Here is a 19215-nt window from a genome sequence, read left to right as displayed (position 1 = left end):
AGTTAACCTCACCCTGTATTCCAAGAAGGGCTGTGAGGAAGAGTGGAGCTCCATCAACATCCTCAGACCTTTGTACATTGGGCAGAATGTCTGAAGAGGTACCCAGATCACACTGTATCTGACTGGGAGACCTGATCACAGTGGGCTCTGAACTGCATGGAAGAGCCAATGCATAGTCAACTGAATATGCTTATGTTCTTCCCTTCACACTCTCTACCCGATGTGCAAGGATGGAGCCAGTGGGGATGGCAAGTTGGAGAGGGACCAAATGGTGGGGCTCATTTGAAGGGGGGCTTCTGACTCTTGCATAGGAGTCTCTCATGTTAAATTCACTGAGGATGGATAGATTAGCTTGATCCCCAGGAAAGGAGCCACCTAGTCTTTTCAGTACGTGTTGTGCATGACTTTCATGTCCGATAGCTTCTCCACCATCCATCTAGTTCAAGAACACATTCTAGCCAGGCAAAAACACTTGAGAGGGTGCAGATCTGGACCAGTGAGGGGTATGGCCTGGGGGAAGAGATGTGGTCTAGTGAGGCCTGGGGGTTCCCCAATCCTGCTCTAACTGAAGACAACAATTTTTACAAACAAAAACAGAATTAAGAAATAACTGAAAAGTTACATTCCTTCACAAAGCCCGTTGAAGGAAATAGTGCCATTTTGTACTTTCAAAACCCATGAATTTAATATTGGCAAGACCACCTGAATATGGCTGAGTAACACTGCTGTCACTTCAAAGCACATTCTCTTGCCACAAATGCTTCTGGTGTGATCAAACTTTGCTCACACTGGACTGTTTTCTTTTTTATCAAGCAACAACTTACTCATCAGCTGCTCCTGTACATCCAGTCTCTCTCTCTCTCTCTCTCTCTCTCTCTCTCTCTCTCTCTCTCTCCTTCCTTCCTTTTTTTAAAAGCCTGATTTATTACATACAAAAGACCATGTATATATTGTACATAAAAAACACAGTGAGTGACTGCAAAACCAAAAACACTGGGAGATGGAGCATGGAAGTGGAGTGGAGTAGGGTGCAGGCATGAAACAACACAATTTCTGAGCCTGAAGTGGCCAGGAGGAGGAGGGTGGCATGTTGCATGCAGACAATAAAATGTGTTCAACATTGCATTATAAATGCCATCTCCAACTCCTCGAAAGATTCCATCAACCGTGTCTCCGAAAAATTTTACACATCACTTGGGAAGACAGGCAAACTAATACCAGTGTACTGTACTGGAAAAAGCAAAGATCACCAGTGTTGAAGCAATGATTCTTCAACATCAACTTCATTGGACTGGTCATGTTGTGCGGATGCCTGATTATCATCTTCCAAAGCAACTGCTCTATTCCGAACTTAAAAATGGAAAGCGTAATGCTGGTGGTCAACAAAAGAGGTTTAAAGTCTGTCTCAAGGCAAATTTTTTTAAAAATGTAGTATAAACACCAACAATTGGGAAACACTTGCCTGCGAGCGCTCCAATTGGAGAACAGCCTTTACCAAAGGTGTCATGGGCTTTGAAGACACTCGAACTCAGGACGCAAGGAAGAAACATGCTAGGAGGAAGGCACACTTGGCAAATCCACACCGTGATCAACTCCCACCAAGAAACGAATGTCCCCCCTGTGGAAGGACATGTGGATCCAGAATTGGCCTCCACAGTCACTTGGAGCTTGTGTCGCAGAAAGCACCTATCAGCTGCCTGATCGCCGCCAGCAGCTGCCAATCACGCTCCCGCTTGCTGCGACAAGGGCAGCTGTCTATTGGTTGCCGCAGCGGAATTGGGAGGGCTAATGGCAGCAATTGGGCAGCTGCGACACGAGTGGTTGTGTGCTGCATTCTGGTGGGTGAGTGATTTTCGGCCTCCCCGCCGCCAACAATCAAGTGGCCAATCGCCACTTACAATCTTGGGCTCGTGCCAAAAAATCATTCACCTGTTCCCCCTCAGCACTACCTGTGTATAAGACGACCCTAAATTTTGAACCTCATTTTTGGGTCAAAAAAGCTCGTCTTATACACGGAAAAATACGGTAATATTTCCTGTTCCAATCACTTCTTGTTCCAATCAAGGAGCAAGATGGGAATCAGAAACTCTTCCCTGGGTTAGTTCAACATTGAGATTTTCCGGGACAGATCTGTTCAAGTGCTCTTGCCTATCCTCTTTCCCATTCACACGTTCTTGCTGACCATGGGGGGGGGGGGCGAAAGAGACCCACAGTAGATCAGGGAAGCATGCATCCAACAAATGCCTTGGAGCATTTAAAGCCATAGGCACCAACAGAGAACCCAGTGGATAATTAAGACAGGGTCACATCTTTGTGACTTGTTAACTACCTGGTATTATTTTGCTACTACAAACTAACACATTAACAGTAGTAGATAGGTAGCCGTGTTGGTCTGCCATAGTCAAAATAAAAATTTTTTTTCTTCCAGTAGCACCTTAAAGACCAACTAAGTTAGTTCTTGGTATGAGCTTTCGTGTGCATGCACACTTCTTCAGATACACAATCTCTTTGTATCTGAAGAAGTGTGCATGCACACGAAAGCTCATACCAAGAACTAACTTAGTTGGTCTTTAAGGTGCTACTGGAAGAAAAAAATTTTTTATTTTAACACATTAACAGTTGGACTATCAAAGGCATATTTAACCTAATCACCAAGGGAATTTTTAGATCTCTAACTTCCTTAAGCAGTTCTGAAAGCCCAAACAGGCATCTTCTGGCAAGGCTTAAAATTGTAGCCCCCAGGTCAGCTTGATTTCTCCAGAGTACTTCCTCACATCCTGACCTAATGCTAAGGGCATTTTTCATACTTCAGTCCAACAGCAAAGCACCATTTAATCCTGTTACAGGCTGGCATACTTGACTTGTAAGACAGAACCCTTTGCTTGTCTCCTCAGGGAAATAAACACTTCTAAAAGAGGTGTGGATTTGTAAAATGACTTAAACAAATATAACGGTCATGCTACTAGTGAGCCATTTAGTTCTCTGTTTCCCCACATAGATGACTATGACAAAAGGGGTGAGTTTTTATGTGCTCTTATACAAACTCATCTGTGACTTTATTTCTTCATTGCCCACATGTTCTCTAGGGAAGCCAATTTCTCTTTCAAGCAGCAATGACTCTACTAAGCCAAAATATCCAATTGCCAGTGGAGTCTTCACTTCACCTTTCATCACTGAAATCCCCTTGCGGAATGCTAGTTGTTTTCAAAAGAGCAAAAAGGTGAAGGAGAAAAACAAATGGCAATTATCCCACAATTCTGAAGAGCCTAGAGACCTCTCTCTCTCTCTCTCTCTCTCTCTCTCTCTCTCTCTCTCTCTCTCTCTCTCACACACACACACACACAGAATTAGTCTAAGAATATGCTGTGCTCAATGTAAATTGCTAAACATGACACAACTGCACCAAGTATACTGAGCTGATAGATTATATATTTCTTTTTGAAACTATCTTTTGGAGGCTATTCATGAAGAAACACTTTTAAAGGGATATAACCTCATGTATGTGCACAATTGTAACAATCATCAGCCCTGCTCTACAACTTTAAACCTGCAGCACTGTTTTCTGAGAATCAACAACAGCTATTTTCCAAGGCTATAAGTTCAATTGCTCCATAGCATCATCTCCCAGGTGAGTTGGTGCCACATGGGATTCTTTCAGAGGGAGAAGTACCCACTGTAGCTATGCTGTCAAGAACACATGGCATTGCTCATGGGAATATAATCGTTCTCTGTGGACTGATTCTGTTTCAAATGTTTTTCTTCTTTGGGAAAATCATTTCACTGGAGGAGCACAATATCCACACGGATTTGAAGGAGAGATCACGAAGCACTCTAGTCTCTAGATCACCGATCCCTCCTTTAAAATTCGTGTTCATTTGCATTCTGTTATTTTCATGGTTATTTTATTTTTCTGTAGAGGGAAAACATTATGTCAGGTAAACGGTACTATGATACTGAGTGAAGAACTAGCTGAAGAAAAGTGAAGTCTGCTTCCCTAGTCTTATCCTTTAGCAATTCTGCCATAATGATTGAATGTGATGATCTGGCAATCTCTTTGATTCTCAGACTAGTTACACCAGGTCTCCTTGTATAGCAGGCACCTCTGCTCACATTACTGCAGCTGAAGTCCAGAGTCAGAGATGAATCATTAGCTAAAAATATTTCTCTTAGATAGTACAACAGAGATAGCACCTCAGGTGTGAGGGCCTGACGAACAGCAATTTCTCAGAATATGACAGACTGCACCATATCTAGTTCTGTTATCTCTCAAGCAGAGAACGAACTTGTGTATGTGTAGGAGAGATTGACAAGCTGTTTGAAAACTGGCTATCATATTTTATTTCACCGTTTGGGGGAGTAGGGATGGCTACCCTCTTTTCTTCTGAAAGGGCAAGTTTGATGTAAAGGTTTGTAGAGTTCCCACAAGATGTTTGCTTCTATATCTTTCTCAGATTTAACTGTGGTTTTATACTCGCTCATCACTGCTAAAATGTTTTATATATGCGTTATTATTAATTAAATTTGTTAGTCGCTTTATCTTGCTCAGGGCAACCCAAAGCAACTTGCAATTCCCCCAACATAGATACATTAAAACTAAAGGGAGGGGGGGAATACATTAGCAATACAGCGGTACCTCGGGTTAAGTACTTAATTCGTTCTGGAGGTCCGTTCTTAACCTGAAACTGTTCTTAACCTGAAGCACCACTTTAGCTAATGGGGCCTCCTGCTGCCGTCATGCCGCCGGAGCCCGATTTCTGTTCTTATCCTGAAGTAAAGTTCTTAACCTGAAGCACTATTTCTGGGGTAGCGGAGTCTGTAACCTGAAGCGTATGTAACCTGAAGCGTATGTAACCCAAGGTACCACTGTATATACATTTTTCAAAACTAAAAAATGTATATATACTGTATACATTTTAAAACTAATTAACCAGGCAGCCCTGCTAATTATATCTTATATGCTGCATGTATTAGTATTCCATAGGGTAGGCACACTTGCATAAGTCACCAAAAGCACTATTTTCTGTCATTACTTCTAGCATTGTGTCCAGAGATTCAAAATAAAGGTTTAAAAGCTCTCACACATGGGACTGCTTTTCAGTGAAAAATGGAACAGCCATTTCGCTACCATCCTCCCGGTCCCAGCCTGCCTCTGCACCCACCAAAACAGTTGATAAACATGTTCCTTTTGGGTTTAACATCAGAGAACCTCACTGAGCAAAGAATCTGAATTAAAGTAGTTTTCTTTGAAGGGCATGAAGGATTGTTTTAAATCTCTACAATAATATCCCACTAGGGCAAAGCTCCATGCATAATCCATGCAACATTACAGACACAGCTTCAGAGTCCATATTGTTTCCCATCTTTCTGTGCTCTTTTCTATTGCTAGAAGAACTGTCTCACACAGTACTCAAAGCCTTCTATCAGGGAAAATAAATTGACTTGAAAATTATGAAGATGCTTGCTGGGGCAAGGCACATCTAATCATGGCCTGTATTAAAACTCCTAAAATATTATTTTTTATTCAAACCATATTTTCAGAGCCTGAGGCTGCTAAGTTGGCGTGTACAATAATCCAAGGCTTGGGGAATATTTCCATTAGCTGTGGTACTCCTTCAGTTAAGTTAAAATACCAGAATTGAAATAAGCAACTCACTGGGATGTTGTTGTCAGTTGCGCTTGGAAGTGCTCGCAAGCAAAGAAGAGTGCATTTTTTATCCCAGTACTTTAGGGATAAAAAACCAGCCAACAGAAATAATAGATGCAAACAATGTCTTAGAATAGTACGTATTAATCTCCACAACAAAGGGGCCACTTTACTCCCCTGGAAACAGGCAACTGGCATGTCAGCTCCAGTAAGCTCCTTTTCTATTCTTAAATTGGTTCTGTGCCTATATCCATGAGTTAACATCACTAATATAATATGAACTAAGTTTTATTCACATCTGTTGTGCTCTTGTTATCTAGCACGCTGAAATCTGGAAGTGCAACTGGGAGCTGCCACAAAAAATTGCAGTGTGGGGATACTTCCTTTCAGCTCTGTCAAGGCCTCCAGCCACTTCATTGCACCCCCTCCCCCATGCTTTTCTGCCCCCCCCCCAAAAAAAATACCCTGGCAATACTCAATTGACATTCTGTGCCCACAGAGCATGCACGGTCCTCACTGGACTGTTTTGCAGCATTGTTGTTTGTCTCCTTAGGATTTATTTCTGGTCATATGCAGCGACGGAGCATATGGCCGCACTGCCCAGGGCGGGTGTGTTCCTGAGGGGGGCAGGGCGTGGAGGGAGCCCTCCCAGGTGCGGGATAGTGGCTCGGGTGCATGGAGAGGCACTGGTGCCCTGCAGCCAGGGGTGGAGTGAGCCGCCGATGGCAGACATTCGGTGCGCTGCTCCCCTGTGACTGCCAAATGTCACCCCTCTCAGCGAAGACACCTGGGACGGTCTGCTGCCACTGCCCCCCCTTCCTCGGCCCCTGGTCATAGGAGGGCTCTTTGTACTTCATTCAAGCATGCTGATCTCTCTCTTCTCTACAGATGGTATCATTTTGGCTACATAAGGACCAGAACTGAGACCCACATTCATCTGAGCGCCAGTGTGGTGTAGTGGTTAAGAGCGGTAGTCTCGTAATCTGGGGAACCGGGTTTGCGTCTCCGCTCCTCCACATGCAGCTGCTGGGTGACCTTGGGCCAGTCACACTTCTTTGAAGTCTCTCAGTATGTGTACTGTTAACAAAACCATGAATGGCAATGAGATAAGAAGAGTCAATTGATAATCTTGTCTTTGTTATGCCTTTGAGAAGTTTCTTGATTATCAACTTTGCTTAAGTAAATTACAATCTCATCATTTGAGAAATTTCTTGGGGGAAGGTCAAATCCTGAGGCCTAACAAGGCATTTTGTTTGCTGGAGGATCAAAATTGCTTCCATCTTCATGAAGTCAAATCGTGCCCCCAAACTGGCATTCTATTATTTTAATATTCAAATCTTCCAGTGTTGAGATGAGCTGGCATCAAAATATCATCATTATGAGAGAACACAGGAGTAACTCACTGATCAGTCAACTCCTAAGCTGTACAGAATTTGTTATCTCCAATTATGTGAGTTGAAGCAGTTGTAATGTGAACAGATGCTGAGCCATAAAAAGTGTATATGCAGCATAAATTATTTTTAAAGTTACAAAACTTACGATTTTAAAATTTATCATATCACAGTGTTATGCTTTGCTTTAATAAAATCTGTTCTAAATAGTCTTTCTGCTCAGGTCTCTACCATCATATTGGTTTGATTACAATAATCGCTGGCCAGGGCATAAGGCCATGACACCTTCCCAAGGACATTCTAGGAACTGTGACAACTGGGAATCTCAGCTGTCCTTATATATAACCTCCGTGTTGTTGTTTATCAGGACACATGCACATTCTTCTAAAATATTTGATAACATCCTAGCAGCAATACCACTGTTCTCAGGTATGTGATATATACTGTCTTTCATATACAGTCTGCCAAGAGCCATGGGCCCAGCCAAGAGTTAGAACTGAAGAGCAAGTCAGAGCAAGCGGACAAATCAGGAGACATATCAGAACTGTAGGAAAAATCAGGAGACAGAATCAAAGAGGAGTCATCACTTAAGAATAACCAAGGCTCAGGAAGACCTTGTTGCTCAAATAAGGCTCAATTGAAACAGAAAAAGGCTTAATACTCCTTGCTACTACTTCCATTGATCAGCAGAGTCATTGAGAAGACTGTCACCTGCAGTTTAACCCAGCAGTGTTTTTCCTTTTCCTTTTCAGAATCACAGTTCAGGGGAGCTTACAGGAAACTGGATCATCTGAAGGATTTGAACACACAATCTCCAATCTTTTACCAATAAGTCAAGTAAATGCCTAGTGTTCCTTTGGAAGGGAGACACAATCAACCCTGCCTCTTTGCAAGTGTATCTCTAGGAACACATAACTTAATACACACCACGTTTTTGCATTCCCACTTTTTGCTTGTAAAACCTTCTACAATGTACCCTTGAAGAAAGCGATTGTGAAGCAATTCTGGGAGGTATGGTAGGGACCATTTTCCACAGAAGCAAAGGAGAACCCAGATTTGCCACTGAGTGTACACTCAACATGGAGTCAGAGCCAGTCAATGCTCTTTGAGCAGTGTGTACCTATAGTATGATAATGTATTTCCTAGAGCAGATTTGCCACATTCGTAACATTTAATGCAACATGCAACATGTGAAGTGATACTAATAGTCAGGTTTGTTTTAATTATGAAAGCTTGTACTCTGAAATTAATCTTCAATAATCCCAATCTAAATATTATGGGCGGGAATCAATGAACTAGTCCTGCTATCTAAAACCTGCTTACAGATTTCCACCAGTGCAGCGAGACTTCTCCCCTCTCCTCCCCCTGAGTGGCCTTCCTCCCCCTGAAATTGGTTCAGAGGGGTCTGGAGAACCCCTAGAGCATTATTATTATTATTGTTGTTGTTGTTGTTGTTTCATTGGTTCCGGAATTCATACGGCTCTGAATTTCATGTTTTCTAGTCCCCCACCCAAACAATGCATACTGAAAACGTATACAGTGGTACCTCGGGTTAAGAACTTAATACGTTCTGGAGGTCCGTTCTTAACCTGAAACTGTTCTTAACCTGAGGTACCACTTTAGCTAATGGGGCCTCCTGCTGCTGCCATGCCATGGCCACGCGATTTCTGTTCTCATCCTGAAGCAAAGTTCTTAACCCGAGGTACTATTTCTGGGTTAGTGGAGTCTGTAACCTGAAGCATCTGTAACCCGAGGTACCACTGTATTAATGAAAAGTGCCCACAAAATACATATATACCAGGCAAAATTGCAGTACACAGGCTTTTACCCCAAATACTGGGGGGAGGGGGGGAGAGAGAGAGAGAATGGAGAAAAACCCAGACTGACAGGTTTGTGCACCCCTAGTCTTGTCTTACATAAGTGTTTTATAACTTACTGTGAATACCTTTGAGACAGTTCAATATGCAAAATAGCCCCTGAAAAGTACACTTTGGCTCTCTATTTCATCTTTGTGTAAAAGATAATCTCGTTCATACCAAGTGAAACAGCTCCTTTGATGGGCTGTTGAAAGTAAACAAACCTATTTTAATTTATTTTCTTTTTGTAAAGTATTAATATCCCCTCTGGGAAAAACAGCATTACAAAGAGCAGGATCAATTCCAGGTTTATGCTTCGAAATGCAATAAAGCTTATTAGGCAGCCAGTGTTCCAGAATAAAACACATACAATGGCACATACTTAGAGAAAGAGCATTTAAAGCATTTGTTTTCAAATTAACATTATGATCTGCCAACAATTTGGTATAATATCGGTGAGTGCCGCATCAGGCACAGACAAAGTTACAGCTGCATGAAGAGCATTAATAATGTGCTGGAATTGGGAACCATTTTTTATAAAATGTACCCCACTGAAGCTATAAGAATTTCCGAGACCTTGAGCTTCATTCTTGGGTCTTTGCATAGTCTCTAACAATTATGTTCAAATGTGAGCCAAAATAGTAAAAAAGTGAGGTAAAGAGAAAATTGGAAAGCCATGAACAGCCCACATATGCCAAAAACAGTATAATAGAAGGGCCGCTGTTTAAATCTGTAGGGTGTCCTTTGAAGATATGACTCAAATACATTATTAATAGGAGCTTTTAGGGAGGCTTTAGGGCAAAATCTCCAAAACTCATGAGGAAAGTTGGGTGGGGACCTTCAGTTAAGAGGTTTTGTGGCATTTCGAGGTGAAAGACAGGTGGCTGCCATAACACTCATGTTACTGAGTCATACTGATTATTAAAGCTCTTTTGATTTAAAACTGTGGTCCAAGCACTGGCTCTTCAGAAATTTGCTTTACAGTTCTTCACTACAATAATGGTATTGAAAGGGGAATTAGCTTGAGTTGGTGTAGGTTACTTGAATGTATAGATTCTTGAAGGCTCCTCTTCCTCCTTTCTATAATTCCTTCTTAAAAAAAGAAAGATAAAGCTGTTGTTCTAGGGGCTGTCAAAGTTTTCTGAGCAGAAGTCCTAAAGGTTTATGTCATCCTGCAGTATTCAGGCTCATGACATTTCGATTTCATGTCTGGGAAATTTTTTCTCTCTTGGTTCTGAAATACAGCACAACCACTTACTATATTCTGATGGATGTTAGGTAAATAATGCTGATTAAAGAAATTCCATTGAAATTGAATGGAAATGAGTTAACTGTCATTGATTAGCTCATAAAATGTAGCTGACTTGTTACTCAATAGAGGAGAAGACAGGTAGTTGAGCACAAACAACAGGATAGTCACTCCACCGTGAACAGGATGTGCACTTTAGTGTGTAACATTTAGAGGGGAAGTCGTCAATATAAGCTGTATCTGCATTATTCTACAATGACTGGACTTTCAGAAAGGAAGTTGGAAGATCGGTATGCCATATACTTGTATGGCCCAAATGCCTCTTTCCCCCCATTTTCCTGATATGAATTAAAACAGGAAGGGGCTGGACTGGGCCTACCTTTAGGCAGAGTAAGGAACCATCTCAGACAGTAGATGCTAGGTGGCAAGCACTGCCCTCTGAATGTTGTTCCTGAACCCCCTGGATGTACTCTTTTGTCAGAGGACAGAGCTGTATGTATCACATGGCCTGTCCTGCACCCCCATAACTGGTGCCCTCAGGTGCAATGGAGGAAACTGCCCCATTGCCACTTACTGCTGTTGCTGTAGTCACATAAATGTTATGTCGTAAAGACCGCTGTTGCTGAATTATTGCATATATCCATGGACAAATGAAATACACACAGAAACTGGTATTTTAAAAAAGTATAGTATAATACCACCTAGACACGCTAAAGAACGCAAAGTTAGAAAGACATAGGAAGTACTGTTATAGGTTAGTCTGGTGACAGAGGTTACAGAAGGGCATAAAAACAGATTGCCGAGTACACTGACTGCCATTTTAAAATTCAGCACTTGCCAAGGTATATTCCTTTGGGATTGCCAGCTGTTTCTTCTTTAAGGGTCATCGCTTAATTTACAGTATTGCCCCTTCTTGTATTATACGCTAACTTTATGGAACTGAAATGTCACTTATTTAAGAGCTTGAGAGAGCTTTAAAAAAAAGAAGTTTTGCCTAGTGCCTCAAACTGAAGTTGTGATAACAATAGATGCTTGTGAAATTTATTGTAATACACATTCTGTTCCCCTTCTGATAAAAGGTTGTGAGAAACAAAAGAAAATGAAAACAGCAAAACTACAACTGTAGCTTTGTACTTGTGCCAATTACAATTGTGCCAATTTTATAGCCTTACAAAACAAACATACCAATGGCAAATTAAGTTATTCTGATGCTTAATTGCTATTACAGTAGTTCAACAGAAGCTGCAACACTGCCAGTAAGAGACTTATTCAGTGATGCTCATCTGCTTCCCTCCAGTGGCACATGAAGAACTCTCTAGAACTCTCATTTTTCCATAATGGCAGAAGACTTAGAGACACAAATATGATAAGGTGGGCCCTGGATCTGCAAAGCCTGAGGAGTCTTTACTCAGCACTCTAATATCCAGATTACTGCAACATGCTCTATGTGGGGTTGAGGACATTCCAAAAACTTCAGGTAGTGCATAATTCTTCTGTAAGGATGCTGACTAGCACATCTGTGTGGAATCATGTTACATTTATTTTGATATATCTGCATTGGCTGGCTAAATGCTACTGGGCTCAATTTAAGAAGGTCACATTAGTTTGGGATCTGATGCAACACCTTCCCCTATCTGGATCTGAGATCAGCAGAAGGGGCATTTCTCTTCTCACCAGCAGGGATGGTCCCTTATGTGGTTGCACAGAACAGGGCCTTCTCTGTAGTGACTCTAGCTGTGGAATTCCTTCTTCCTGGGCTTCTGACAATGCATCAAGACACATCTGTCCATCTGGCTTTTGATGAAAACTGGTTAGAATGTCCAGTGTTGTGAAGGTTGTGGATTTTAAGCTCCATTTTATGTTTGCTGCTATATCTTGCAGTGTTGTTTCAATAATTTGTTTAACTTTTTTTCAGTTGGTGTCTCATTATCATCTTGTTAATTGCCCCGGGATCCATTTGGTTGAAGGGCAATTTCAAAAGTTTAATAAATGAATGAATACCAAATCAGAGCAACCAAGGAACTTTGGACCAGCTCCATAATATTTACTGTCATTCATGAGATACCCTGCCCCATTCCATTTTCTCTCTCTGCAACACACTGTGGTGCTGATTAGTGGGTAGATAGGGAGGCAAGTACTGCTCTGTGATTAACTCTCTCTTAGCACATAGGCTTGGACTAGAACCTCTCCAACACTATTAAATGACCACAGACTCTTGCTTTAAACTTCAGTATTCATTCATTCAGCCTTGCTGAAATATTTCCTGTACTGAATTTGTTGCAGGAAGCAGGGGCATACTGTCTGAAAGGGCAGCTAACAAGAGCTGATTACAAATAAAACTTTATCTTTCAACAGCTGAGTTGGAAATGGTCACCAAAACAGACTGTAAGACCTGGTGCTGTTGTTAATAATGAAGCACAGATCCCATGTTTTGATGAACTTCAAAGTTTGTGTGCCACAAGCAGGCAGGCAGGCAGGCAGAGAATGTGGATTAAACATTTGCTTTCACTTTAAAAATATGCCATTTGTAATACAGCATCACTATGAGGGTTTTGCTTCTTGGAGAACTGAGCAAAATCCAATTTTCAAAACACAGGGACCAAAGAATACAATTTGCTTGTCTCTTCAAAGATTTTACTGCAGAATACCAGACAATGCAGAGAGCATATATCATTACGGTGACAAATCGTCCTTTAATTTTCCTTCTTACCATCTTATAATTCAAATGAAATGATTATTATGATGTGAATGCCTTAGTGATACTGGGTGCTGATGTTAACAGGGAGCTATTATTAAAGAAATTATTAGTCCAGTTTACCCTTCTTCAGACCAGAACTGTAATCAATCAGGCACTGCAGCTAATACACTTCCATTCAACTCAATGGGGCTTGCAAAATAGATCCTGAAAGAGACCCATGAAAGATGTGCAGCATAATTTTTACAAATTTAGCTCCAATCAAATCATTCATAGTATGGGTCTCTGCAGCTAAATCAGGCCAGTGCTATATAATCTTGTCTCATACAGGGCATACTGGTTTCCTTACTCCCAGGAAAGCTGCAGACTAAATGAATGAGCTACACCAAATTTCCTGCACCACACATCAAATGTTAGCAGTAAGTACTGCAATGGCACTGTCCAAGGTCCTGTTTCTCCATTCCTGTCACCCCTTGGCATGCAACAGGAAGCACTTGTGGGTCCCAGGTGTTCCATGTCAGGTTCATGGTGTCCTTGCCAGCTCTGCAGCACCATCAGCACTAGACTTGGTATGGCCAAGGTGCCATACCACAAGTTGCGATGGTGGATCCGTTCAGATTCTAAATAAGGATGCCAAATCCAGCTGCCACTTCCCACCAGAGCCACTGACCTCCCATCAAGGTGAAAGTGGAATGTGCTTGACTGATTGGAGGACACAGAAGGGTATGTAAGTGTGTATAGAAACTAGCCTACTGTACAAAGGTAGGATTCACATTCTTTCCTATGCCCACTTTTGCCTCTGTTGCTGCCCCAGTGGCCTGCGGCCATGGGAAGGTGGCCATCAGGCTGTTTTGCAACCCTAAGTTTGAAGCTCTGATTCTCTGATCTGAGGCTCCATGGAGATGCTCTAAGTTACTAAAAGCAATGTTTTATTTCAAAGCACACCTGTCAGGCCCCATTTGCCTTGCTGGGAGTTGTGTTAGCTGCTTTCCTATAGTGGGATCTCTTGCCACTAGAAAAACACATGAATTAAGAAGCCACATGGGCTGGATAAAATTGCACAATAGAATTTTGAGTAGAAGGGAAAGATCTGTAAGATGGTGGTTGCTTAAATTGCAAACATTTTCCAATAATATCATCTGAGATCCCACCTCAGGTAAGCCACACCGATACTGCTCTCTGTGTTTTTCATTCACATTTTTTGGTTTTGTTTTTTTAAGACTAATCTAATAGCACCCTGGAGATAAAATGTTTCTTTATACCTTTAACTTAGAATCATAATTGTGCTCAACTAAGTGAACATATGCGGAACAAAGTGGAAGCCTGGAAATTAGAAGTTTAAAATTACATATATTTAACTCATATAAATGGATTAAGAAAGCTTATGCAGCAGTTTGGTGAGGCATGCTTCCATTTTGCTCAGAACTCTGGCACTGTAATTCTGTTCAGTAGTTTCCCACTAACATCCCTCTATTGAAGCACCAGTTTCAGCACTGCCTTCTTTTATTTCTGCTTAGCAATATGGTCATGTCTGAATAGATTTCACAAATTCAGCTTCTCATAAGTGATGGAAATACTGCATCACCTGTCAGCAAATTTCAGTTAAAGGAATTTTGTACCTGACACTCTTATTGAGAAAATAAATTAATCTCTGAGAGACTTTCTATTTACATTACCTCAGCACAAACTGGACCATGCTAATTACATAACAGAACTGCAGGCAGGACACCAAATTGCTAGCTTTATAGGGAGAGACATTATAAAATATTCTGTGCATAAGTGGGTGGGTGGGTGTGATCAGGGAGATACTGCGAGTGGGCAGGGGCTAGGTCTCAAAGGCAATGTTAGAGATGCAGGAATTGCACAACCACCGACAGTAACCTCATCAAGTTTTTTTTTTATCTCAGCAGTTTTGGCCAGAGAAATATATCCTCCATGAGCAGACCATTGGTCCATCTGTCGGATATCAAGCCTTATCAGAGGAACTGGCCACTCTCCAGGCACCCGGCTTGATCTCCTTGTTGACCTCCCTGTCTGCGTTCCCGGCAGGATACAGGCTAGGTCACTATCGGCGATCCTCCTCGTGCGCGAGGAGAACACACCACTCTTCCCTGCTCCCCCCCCAGGGAGGGGAAAGAGATAGACAGAAATGTATTTACATGTCTTTATTTCTGTCTTTGCAGCATTACAGAGAAACGCGTCTGCTCTCTTCAGACACCAACAGCAGAGAGATAAACTCCACCTCCTGTACTTCCTGTACAGGTCAAATGACACTCTGAGCTAACATCCGGTGCTCAGCACAGTGAATAGACTGCCCCTTTGTTCCCACGGTACAGTCCCCAACATTCACATCCTGTTTGCCTTTCCAGCCAGCTGCAGCTCGCGGCTGCATTGCTCCTTTTCCATAACACCATCTAGCTCAATATTGTCTGCACTGACTGACAGTGGTTCTACAGTGTTTCAGGCAGTTGTGTTTCCCAGCTTTATCTATGGATGCCATAGATTTAATATGGGACACTCTGCACGCAAAGCAGATACTCCATCACTGAGCCCTTCTGGCCCTTCTCAAAGATAAGGATGCTCGTTACAGTTCTTACTGCCACAGTTCTTAGTTATTCAAAAGAAGCAGCCATCTGCTTTCCCTAGCCAGCAGAGGCAGCAATATTGATCTGTGTGGGCACCTCCATTGCAAGAGGTGGGTGTAGCAGGAGAAAAAGCCTCATAGCAGTGGCATTGCTGTTGCTTACTGGAAGAAGGGAGAGCGAGGCAGAACTGAGGTTGGGGCTGTGTGAGCATAGTGGTAGGAGTGTTGGATTGGTGCCACTCACTGTTTCACCATCTCCATTCTGGTAGGGAGCCACAACAGTGCTGCTGGGAGGCTATTGCTGTAGCTTCATCCCACTAGCAAATCTGCTTCTGGTTATTGCTGCCTACCTTGGTTGCCAGAAGAAGAAAACCTGACACCTTTGTGAGATGGCTGAGATAAGCAACACCCTTGTATTGTGATTGGCAAGAAAGAGGCAGGACCCAGTCTTGGAATATTACTAGGCCATAACTTCAATTATTGACAGGCATCGGTGCATCCACAGAACACATTGGTTGTAGTGGGAGTGGAAAGAAGGCCCTCATTTCTACCACTAATCTTAGAACTGGACTGCATAGGGTTGTCCTCCTTCAAGTACCTGGAAAACATGGTGGGTGTGGATTTTGACACCTGCATTGGCCACAGGCCACATAAGAGAGCAGTACAGTGATTGGAAAAATGGGTAGATCAGTTACACACATGCACTAATTGTGAGAGTAACATACAGGATGGTCATTAAGAGAATCAACTCCAAAATAATTATTGTCTCAGTCACTTGAGAAGTTGTGTTTCCAGAAAGAGAGTGAACACATCACAATGTGCTCTGCACAGCAGAATTAACTAATCAGAGATTCAAGCAAAACAAAAGCTTGCTCTGCTGAATACGTACATCCTGTCAAATTGCATTTATCAACCTAACGGTTATTAGAATTTATTCTGTTATGTGAATGAAATTGTGAGCTTAAAATGTCACTGGAGATTTATTAATATGATACAGCCTCTGATAAGGGCATGTGAAAGGGCATAGAGAGAGCAGATAATGTGAGGCAATGGGTGTGCATGTGTATTTGTTTAAGAGAAGAAAAAAAGAAAATAAAAATGTGGCAATTTATCAGTGAGTTTTTTTCCAAAACCATCCCAGCCACATCGGGGATTACTAAACACATGTGTAATATTGGGTGACCATACTATGGAAAATGCTTTCTCAAAATTTGATAAAATGTGGTGAGCAGGGGAAATAATGATGCATTCTTTAAGAGGAGCAGCCAAATTAAATGCTGCAGCATAATAGCATCTTCCTTGGGTCTAAAAAACAATAAAAAATACAATAAAGATATCCTTTTAGATATAGGTTGCTTTTCTACAATTTTCAGGGCGCAATTTAGAATCTTGGAAAATCAGGGTTCTGAATCACACAAGGAACCTACATGAGTCGAAAAATCTCCCTACCCAGAAGTTATTCTTTGAACTAATGTAGGGCAAAGGGGCAATGAGAGGTCATTCGCCAGTGTGCTCATCCTCACAAACCCTCATCATGTTAATGATTCGGAAACCTAAACAGGGTTGGCATGTGTCCTCACTGGGCTCATTAGTGACATGAGAGAGGAAAACCAGAAGCCATTGGTGGAGGTGGCAATAAGTGAAGGCTTAGGATAGACATGGACCCTCTGTTTTCTTCTATTCCACTAGCTGGGAATGCTGCAATGGTCTCTGGGCTAGCCACTCTGCTGATTGCCCAGTTAGCATTTTTTAACACACCTGTTGATGGCGTCTCGCAAAGTGAGAAACACTGAATGTTTGAGAAACAAGAAGTGTTCTTAGAACTCATGCAGAACAGTAGTCCTAACCCTTAGTAGACTCAGGGGCTGCCTTTAGCTGAAACATGTATTTGGTCACCCACTTCCTAATTTTCAAACATTTATTTGCTTGGTGATAGTGCTGCAACCCACTTTCAGACTGCAATCTTATACTACAGAACTTATGTGAGAGTAAGCTCCACATTGAACTTAATAGGACTTTCTTCTAGACATGTATAGGATTTCGCTGCATAGCATGTCCCAAAACACCAGTCAAAGACAAATGCTCTAAAAAAGTCAGAAAATTTCTGCAGAGGGTTCTACCAATAGGAAGTTGCATTTTTTCTCTCCACAGCCCAACCCCTGGTTCCCACACTGACGAAGCTGTTACACACATTCCTGCCACCTTCTTCTGATGCACTACCCTTCACATGAACTTGCAGTAGCATTTTAATTCAACTGCAAGGCTCCAGTGACCCATTCAGGATTTGGAAATCACTCATCTAGGATTCCAGAATGCTTGGGCTAGAGGCCTTTTCCACGTTCTTCACAAGTCATAACAAAAGAGCCCCAGGACTTGTAATTCTATTGCCACCACATAGATTGCAATCCAACAGCCATATGCTTGATAATAAGTCTCACCAAACTCAGTGGATCTCTCTTCAGAGTAAATATGGATTGGACCGGACAGCATACCAACAGCAAAAGCAATTAGAAAGACATTTCATATCAAAGTCAACAGATCAACTCACCAGTTTTCTCGGCCTTGTGCTTTAGACTTTCCTGTCCTGGAAGGCATGGGCAAGGCCCTTCACAGCGAGCTGCAATGTTTTTGCCAGATGTGCATGCATGAAACTCCAACTTGCACTGTAATTGCAACAGAAACAAAACAAGGGCCTTTCATTTCAGGTAAAACAATTGTGGAGGGGGGGGAGGAAGAGAGAGAAATTACACATTGCCAAATAGTTAGGACCTTTGAGGTGGCAGTTGTTTCCTAAAGAGCTTATCTCCCAAAGAATATCCATGTGCCTGGCCAATCACTGTACTTCACTGGTATTCCTTCTCTCTCTTCATGGTATGGCAGAATTCCAGTTTTGAGTGTTTGTTCAATAAACGAAAAATATTTTGCTTTAATATGTTGTGTTAAGGGCTTTCCATCTTTACACAAGCTCCAAAATGTCAGGAAATTACAACTGCTAAGCTGCAGGTGTGTAATTTAGGCAAGATTGATATGGTATGGTATTCTATAGTTCTGTAGTTAGTTCCATCTTCACCACAACCTTTGCGTTACAAGTGCAATTAGTACAATGTTGGTGTCCATGCCCTACAACCACTCTAGCCAATTTCTGCACATTCTATAGTTATTGAAGGTGCAGGAGAAGGCCTGAATTTGCAGGGTGGGTGGTGGCCAGCACTGGTAAGGCTGGTCTTTAAAAGTTAGAATGGAGAACAAAGAAATTCAGCAGATACAGCACAGTGTTACCACCTAAATCTTTTCCTTTTTTTGTGAAGACTCCTCAGGGCCTTTAAGCTGCCTGTTAGAAATCCCACCACTGTGCACCTTAAAGACATTTCCTCTTCCTCCATGCCTCGCAAACTATTTTTACTCATCTCTTGTGATTTCTTCTCCCTGTCCTTTCACACCTAACATCTCACCTCTTGGCTGACCTGACCTGTAAGCTCTTCAAGAGTGAGGCCTATTCTATGAGAATCTTGTACTTCAGAGGCTAAGATTGGCCCAAAACTGCTGCTTAGCAACAATGGAATAACAGGTCCATTGACTAACATTGGCCAGGAAAAAGCATTTTTAATAACAATTAATATTACAGAACTCATAGGTGAAAGCAAATACTAGGCTTTCCTTTTGACCTAAATCAGCAGCCCATTTTCCAAAGCACACAGTGCACGGGAAGAAATCTTTATGGAGAACAACCCCGGCAAATTCTGTAGAAGAAAAACACCCTTTAACTCATTCAGAATAAGCCATTTCTTATATTTTC

At 41.9% G+C, this 19215-nt stretch overlaps 1 protein-coding gene across 2 annotated transcripts in view; it reads right to left on the bottom strand.

Annotated features, from left to right (window-relative positions):
• Nucleotides 1–19215, bottom strand: part of SPOCK1 (SPARC (osteonectin), cwcv and kazal like domains proteoglycan 1) — a 394124-nt gene that overhangs the window by 57409 nt on the left and 317500 nt on the right. For both annotated transcript variants that reach the window (XM_083488164.1, XM_083488163.1), the window contains exon 6: nucleotides 17968–18082. In XM_083488164.1, coding sequence (XP_083344290.1) covers nucleotides 17968–18082 — 115 coding nt within the window. The remainder of the gene's footprint in view (nucleotides 1–17967; nucleotides 18083–19215) is intronic.

The sequence above is a fragment of the Podarcis liolepis genome (assembly GCF_965112155.1).
Source record: "Podarcis liolepis genome assembly, chromosome: 2".
Taxonomy (NCBI): domain Eukaryota; kingdom Metazoa; phylum Chordata; class Lepidosauria; order Squamata; family Lacertidae; genus Podarcis; species Podarcis liolepis.
The sequence above is the reverse complement of the archived record's forward strand: the minus strand, read 5'-3'. Positions and strand labels throughout refer to the sequence as shown.